The sequence below is a fragment of the Tachysurus vachellii genome, chromosome 16 (genome assembly GCF_030014155.1).
Source record: "Tachysurus vachellii isolate PV-2020 chromosome 16, HZAU_Pvac_v1, whole genome shotgun sequence".
Lineage (NCBI taxonomy): Eukaryota > Metazoa > Chordata > Actinopteri > Siluriformes > Bagridae > Tachysurus > Tachysurus vachellii.
In genome coordinates this window covers 3,775,777-3,783,937 of record NC_083475.1, presented here as the reverse complement: position 1 = coordinate 3,783,937, position 8,161 = coordinate 3,775,777, and the positions used below count along the sequence as shown (strand labels likewise).

The 8,161-nt window shown below is 37.3% G+C and overlaps 1 protein-coding gene across 1 annotated transcript in view; it reads right to left on the bottom strand.

The window, feature by feature from the left end:
* LOC132859441 (zinc-binding protein A33-like) overlaps positions 1–6,406 on the bottom strand; it is a 13,088-nt gene extending 6,682 nt beyond the window's left edge. Inside the window, exons 1-2 of the mRNA XM_060890187.1 lie at positions 6,343–6,406; positions 66–540 (exon numbers count right to left, since the gene is read on the bottom strand). Of these exons, the coding sequence (XP_060746170.1) occupies positions 66–540; positions 6,343–6,406 (539 nt within the window). The remainder of the gene's footprint in view (positions 1–65; positions 541–6,342) is intronic.
* Between the last annotated feature and the right edge of the window lie 1,755 nt (positions 6,407–8,161).

Genomic DNA, 8,161 nt, shown 5'->3' with positions numbered 1-8,161 from the left:
CCTCCTCTATAGGAACAGTGTCGTGATTCTTGTGATCTGTCTCAATACAGAACTGACACACACACTTCTGATCATCTCTACAGAACAGCTCCAGAGCTCTCTCATGTTTCTGGCATATGTTGGCCTCCAGGTTCTCCACAGGGTTTATTAGTTTGTGTTTCTTAAGTTTTGGAACATGATAATGTGGCTCTAAATGAATTTTACAGAAACTCAGTCCACAATCCAGACAGGATTTTAGGGCCTTCAGTTTCTCTCCACTGCAGGCATCACAAAGAACCTCAGGTTTGTCAGAACCACTTTTCTTCTTGAATCGATCTGCAACCTCTCTCAGTGTTGTATTAATCTTCAGTTCAGGTCTCTTGGTGAATTTCTTGTTACATAATGGACAGCGACAGTGTTGATTCATGTCCCAGCACTGTGTAAGGCAGCTCTTACAGAGGTTGTGTCCACACGGAGTGGTGACTGGATCAGTGAGCACATCCACACAGATCGGACACAGCAGCAGATCTTTAGACAGGAGACTCCTGGAGTCATGAGAAACTAGAAAAGAAAATGTTACACATTGTTGATAAATGGTGTAAATAGAGTAAACTGCATCTGTAGTTTAGGTGTGAAAATCACAGACCAGAATGTCTACAAGTTTTCCTAAACTGTGTAAAGGCACTTGTTGGGGTGTCAGTTATTGTTAGTGTAAAAATGTTATTTTTGTAGAATAGATTTATGAATATTTCAGTGAAAAATGGTTGCCATCTGACATCACTGATTGAACATCAGCTCTGTTTGGATGATGAGAGGATGCAGAGTTTATTTAAACAGCATTGTCCTGCTAGTTGTGTGTGGGTGGTTGGGTGGGTGCTGGTGTGGTTAGTTGTGTGAGAGAGTGAGCTGTTTTTGACAGGCGCTTTAAATCTCTCCCAGAAGTTTGTATTTACTGTTTAGTGATTGTACTTTGATTGAGTTTGTTTGATATTTTGTTATTCTTTCTGTTGTTGGAATTGACATCTCTGTAACAGGAAGTTTTTCTTTTGGTTGTAAGTTAATATTTGTTACACTTTTTCATTCTTTATTTGTTCAGTTCTATTGTTAATTTGGAGAGGGGTTAGTAGGGAAGGGGTGCCATTTCTTTTGGATCTCGTTTTCTCCTGTTTATGTTAGTAATGGAGTTAGTGTATTGTGTATTGTGTTGTAATCTTTGTTTTTTATTTTCTTTTGTAGCTTATTTAGTTTCTCCCTAAATGAGTTAGATGGGTTCTGCTTATTGTTTTGTCCTGATCCCCCTCTTGAAGTCTTCAAACCCTCCTGCACTTCATGTTTGGGAATAAATGATCTTTGTTCATTTTGACTTGGTTGTATAGTGACATTCTTTTTTGTGACAGGATTGGGGTTGATTTGTTGATCCTCACAGTTGACACACACCATCTTTTATTCTGTTACTCATCCCTCCATCCCCATAAACAACTCATAAACAACTTAGGCAGACCTTGGTAAGATCCTGATCAGTAGATGATCGAGCGTTGTGCATCTAGCCAATGATTGCTGATGTTTTCCTTTCTTCTGTTGACTGCCAATAAATCATTCCTATATAACCTCAGTGTAATAAATGTTCTAGGCCCTTCCTCTCTCATGATACACGAGGAGCGCTGGGTCCTGCTGTGCAGCAGCACAAATACATTGTGAACCTTTTTACTCATGCTCGTTCTGAACAGTGTGCTATTTTTATTTTCTCAAAAACTTCCACAACAATAATCAGTCACAGATTTTGCTAAATATATTATTTAGTAACTATTAGGGATGAGCGAGTACAGCATTATCTGTATCTGTATCTGTTAACCATATGAATTATACGATAGCAAACAAACTATATTACAGAACAAGTTTTGCAACAATGAAAACAAAACAATGCAGTGCAATTATGAAGTAAAATGTAATGAACAACATAACTTTCTTTTTTAACTTTTATTTTTTTTATGATCAGTGTGATTTTTTTATTTTTTTGGTTCTTTTTTTTTTTTTTTTTTCCACACCAGGTGTGTGTGTGAGTGTGTGTGTGTGTAGCTTAATAATTAATTTGTAATATTTATAACACTAGCTTACTAACTTTATGTTTTTATGAAATACAGCAAAAACGTGTCAGACACTCAGTGTCTGGTTACTGGTTAGAGACAGCTGAAGATTTAAAAAAGAAAAAAAATCTCCGACAGGCAGAGATGCAATGCGAGTCGCATTCTACCAAGCAAGCACCACGTCTGAACGAACCCACGTTTACCAGAACTCGATTGGTTAGTAAGTACGTATTATTAACATTGCAACTCGAAGTAAAAAGCTGAAGAAACCCTAAACGTTAACGGAAAAGACCCGCTGAGGGAGAGACAGAGAGCTGTTCTGTGTGTGACTGTGAGTGAGCAGAGCGAGACACAGCAACACAATAGATCTGTATGTGTGTAATGGAGGAACGCTGTGACTAGCCTATCACAGAATGCTGACACAATCAGCTAGCCAATGATGATTTTCATTCAATCCAAGCACAGATATTGACTCGTATTACTCTTATAATACTCGTACTCGGCAGAAATGCTTTATCCGTACAGGTGTGACACCGAAATCTGTGACCCATCGTATGTTGTGACCATAGAGGGCGCTGTTGCTAAAATGCAGCTTAAAATAGGTCATCTAGAGAAGTTCGCTACGCAAACAGCGTAAATGCAAAATCTTGCATAAATCTTTGTTGTGAGAACGCGCCAAGCGCCGTGTACGTTACATTCAACGCACGTGCTGCAAAGAAACAGTTGCATGCGTCATGAACTAAAGATTTTTTAACTACCCTGAAAGTTATTAATTAAAGATAATAAAATGTAGTCAGATGCGTATGCTTTAGACTGTTAATTGTTTGTGTGTGTATATATATGTACATGTGTATATATATATATATATATATATATATATATACACACACATACACACACACTTTCATTCACAATGCTAACATAATGAATAAAATAAATATATATATATATATATATATACGTATATATATACACGTATATATTTTATTCATTATGTTAGCATTGTGAATGAAAGTGTGTGTGTATATTATATATACACACACACATGTACATATACACACACATATATATATATATATATATATATATATATATATATATATATATATATATATATATACACATACATACATACATACATACATGTACATATATATATAAAACAACAATAAGGTTGTTATTATTATTCCAAATAGAAGAATTTGGAAAACATTTGAATTATTGTTATTCGGTAATAAAGTAGTAAAGTGCTGAATAAAATACTGGAATTATACCAGTATAATTATATTGGTAAATACTGTGATGCCTAACACCCTCTAAATTATATAATGAAAAAGATTTGGGTCTCATGTCAACAGAAACAAACTTATAGCACGGTCACCAAATATGTGTCAGGCCCCCGGATACGGTGGGAAGGAAGACAGACCCGTAGGCAGGATAGCTTCAAATGATAGGGGTTTAATACACAAGGGAAACAAAGAGACATCCACACGACACGGGGATGTCACTGGACTCAGGCCCGGAAGGACTGACGGAACAGTCCAGGGGGGAAGGATCCTCCGCCTCGGACCTGCAGCACCCCCCGCGGAAAAAGTGAAGCGACGTCCTCCTCCGGATTTTTACCGGAAACGGAGCGGCGTCCTTCACCGGAACATGCGGGGCGATGCCGCGGGGCGCCAAACAAAAAAAAAAAAAAAGGGGGCCAACCAGGATGACGACATCCTCCGCGAACGTGGTGAAGCGACGTCCTCCTCGGGATTTTTACCGGAAACGGAGCGGCGTCCTTCACCGGAAGATGCGGAGTGATGTCACTGGACTCAGGCCCGGAAGGACTGACGGAACAGTCCAGGGGGGAAGTGAAGTGACGTCCTCCTCGGGAGAAACCGGAAACGGAGCGGCGTCCTTCCCCGGAAAAAAAAGGAAAAAATAGAAAAAAAAAGGCCGGTCCGAGCTGGAAGCTATCCTGCTGGGTCTGCTGGGTCTTAAGGCGGATTCATTCTGTCAGGCCCCCGGATACGGTGGGAAGGAAGACAGACCCGTAGGCAGGATAGCTTCAAATTATAGGGGTTTAATACACAAGGGAAACAAACAGACATCCACACGACACGGGGAACTAACGTTACTTAACTAAACTAAATAAATTAATGAATCCGCGTTGCCAATGGCAACACACATATACACACACAGACAATCACAGGATGGGAAACAGGTGAGGAGACAGGGAGGAGCAGACGAAGGCGGGGCAGACACGTGACAATAATAAAAACATTAGCACGTGTCCTAAAGTCCGCGCAGATCCCTGACAATATGATAAGGCCCTATTACAGGTTATCAGAATCCATTACCTCCCTCTATTACACACCAAACTGAATTGAATGTTCTCCAGTAACCTGTAATAGGGCCTTATCATATTTGGTGACCGTGCTATAAGTTTGTTTCTGTTGACATGAGACCCAAATCTTTTTCATTATATAATATAGAGGGTGTTCAGTATCACCAGAGTGAATATGGAGAACATTCAATGCATTGCATGTGAAATAGAGGGAGGTAACGGATTCTGATAACCTGTAATAGGGCCTTATTATATTTGGTGACTGTGCTATAAGTTTGTTTCTGTTGACATGAGACCCAAATCTTTTTCAGGATATAATATAGAGGGTGTTAGGCATCACCAGAGTGAATATGGAGAACAATAACGAATTCCAGTATTTTATTCTGCACTTATTGAATAACAATAATTCAAATGTTTTCAAATTTGTTTAATTCAAATTTGGAATAATAATAATAATAATAATAATAATAATAATAATAATAATAATAAACTTATTGTTGTTATATATTTAATTCATATAATTAATTATTTAATTATAATTAATATTTATAATTAACAGTCTAAAGCATCCGCATCTGAATACTTTTTTTTAGCCTTAATTAATAAATGACTTTCAGGGTAGTTAAAAAAAAAAAAGCAGTCATGAAAACAGAGAATGCAAAAGCATTTGAATAGCTTTGTTTTTTTAAGTACTGTAAATGAGTCTTTAGTTCATGGAAATGAGTCTTTAGTCTTTAGTGTTTCTTTGCAGCACGACGGCACTATTGTTCACGCGCGTTGAATGTAACGTGCACGGCGCTTGGCGCGTTCTCGCAACAAAGATTTACGCAAGATTTTGCATTTACGCTGTTTGCGTAGCGAACGACCTATTTTAAGCTGCATTTTAGCAACAGCGCCCTCTAAGGTCACAACATACGATGGGTCACACCGGATACTCGTTTCAGCCGAGTATCCGGCTCATCTCTAGTAACTATTTTACATCTTTCTTTAACAGTTTCTATGTATTTGTTATTATTTGTATATTTTATGTTTAGTTTCTACAGACATTTAGCTCAGTTACATAGAGACAGTTTTCAGGGAGTTTTTCATGATGCTTATTTTCAAGGTTTTTTTTTTTTTTAATAATTTAAATTTGAATCAATCACCCTGATTACCAACTCACCATAATTATATTCCCCGCTTCATATCTACAAGTACTGCATTATCAGAACTGTCAGTCATCACATTATCTGTGTATGTTACACACACTACTGCTGCTGCATATTGTTATTAGCACTACCGTGCACTTCTCCCACTTTATGTACATAACTGACCAGTCATATATTCTGTATTATATTTAATACTCATACTGTCTATATTGTATCACATTGTCTGCATTTTCTTGTACAGTCTGTATTGTCCTGTCTTGTGTAGTATAATGTTATGTCTGTACTTTTGAGAGTCACAAACAGCTGGAACCAAGTTCCCTGTGTGTGTCAACACCCTTGGCCAATAAACCTGATTCTGATTCTGATTCATTTTTCTGCCTTTCAGTGTCAGTGAAATAAATTAATATCCACATATTAAAATAGCAAACAAAACATTTCACTTTTATATATCTATGCAAATAAATACAAACTATAAAGAAAATAAAACAATAATAAATAATATAATTCTAATGAGGTCTTATTTATTTCTTACATTTCATTAAATATTCTTTATTGAATTACATATTGAATTTATAACTAATAAAGTAATATAAATCCTCCATAGTTACAGGATCAGTGTAAATAAATGTCTTTCTAAGATGTTTGTGTATTATAACACAACTCTTATACTTGTTACATAAGGCAGTTAAGACAATTAAGCCATTCACTGAGATCATTTTATAACAATATAGATTATAATAGTGACAGTACTTCATTAAAACATACAGAAAACTAATCATGCATAAACTGTATAACTTACATAATTCTGGTTCTTCCCTGTTCCCCCTTTTTCTGCCTTCTGTTTGTGATGAAGATTCAGCCATTTACTTCCTCCTGTGTTTTTAACCTTTACAGTAAATCACATCATTCAGTCCACACATGTAACAGTATGAGGTTTTACTGATTAGTCTGTTTAACTCACCTATGTCTGTCCGCAGTGTTAAACCTAATGAATGACACTAAAACATTTAGTCTGTGATTTAAAACACATGTAAACATTCTCATCATCATGAGATTGTAATAAACACAGAATTTCACTGATCTTTCTCTCAGCTTTCAGCTCAATAACTGTATCATTCACAGTTTCTCACATCCAGATAAGTTTGTAAGTGTAAGTGTGTTCGAGTTTCACCCAGAGCTTACCACAGTCTGTATTGTCCTGTCCTGTGTAGTATAATGTTATGTTAAAGTTCCTTGTGTGTGTCAACACCCTTGGCCAATAAACCTGATTCTGATTCTGATTCGTTTTTCTGCCTTTCAGTGTCAGTGAAATAAATTAATATACTTATAAATTAAAATAGCAAACAAAACATTTCACTTTTATATATCTATGCAAGGGGGGCACGGTGGCTTAGTGGTTAGCACGTTCGCCTCACACCTCCAGGGTTGGGGGTTCGATTCCCGCCTCCACCTTGTGTGTGTGGAGTTTGCATGTTCTCCCCGTGCCTCGGGGGTTTCCTCCAGGTACTCCGGTTTCCTCCCCCGGTCCAAAGACATGCATGGTAGGTTGATTGGCATCTCTGGAAAAATTGTCCCTAGTGTGTGATTGCGTGAGTGAATGAGAGTGTGTGTGTGCCCTGCGATGGGTTGGCACTCCGTCCAGGGTGTATCCTGCCTTGATGCCCGATGACGCCTGAGATAGGCACAGGCTCCCCGTGACCCGAGGTAGTTCGGATAAGCAGTAGAAAATGAATGAATGAATGAATGAATATCTATGCAAATAAATACAAATTATAAAGTGTAGCTGACCCCATCCTAATGATGACCAAAACTTTACTGATGGTCTTAATGAAGTTTTATTGATCCTTAACTCCAACAGATCACAGTAAGAGCTTATGCCCTTTAGGGGGGTGTTAACAAAAATATAAAACTTTAGAGCTGAGAACCATAGTGCTGTGATGCTTTTCACAACCGTGATCCGTGACTGCAATGGATGCGGCCGCTTTTCAAAATAAGAGTCCCGCATTTATATCAAAATTGAACAACATCCAAAAACTCAAAATATGCCAAAATGTTATTTAAACAAATGAAATTTATAATAAAGAAAATATTCAAATACGTCTGATACACTCCCACCAAATTATAAATGTCTCTTAAATATGAATAATTTCCATTTATGTTTCTTTAACCTTTGTGTGTTTTGGAGATATATAAAGTCCACATGTAAATCAGTTCATGTTATTTATCCGTTCTCCTTTCTTGGACAATTTCCTGTCACCAAGTATTAATTCAATCCAATCTGTGAATATGTGGCCAACTTTACTTAAGACACTGAGGCGCTTTTTTCCTTCTCGATAGGTGAGTAACGTTGGTTTTGCTTTGTTACACAGAACTAATATATGCCTTTGTCCTTTACATGATTATGCTTGTGTGTCATTTTTGCTTGTTTGTTTATTTGCAATCGTATTGTTCTTCCCTTCAGCTATGATAAAGACACATTTCTTTCCATTAGTTGTCTGGGTTACGTATGTATGTGTGGGCGGAGCTATCGATACAGGGTTGGGACCCATTTGGGTTAGGGGCGTGTTTGTTTTGGTGATTTCAAATGTCAATGTTGGCTTTCAAAAATCGGGAGACCC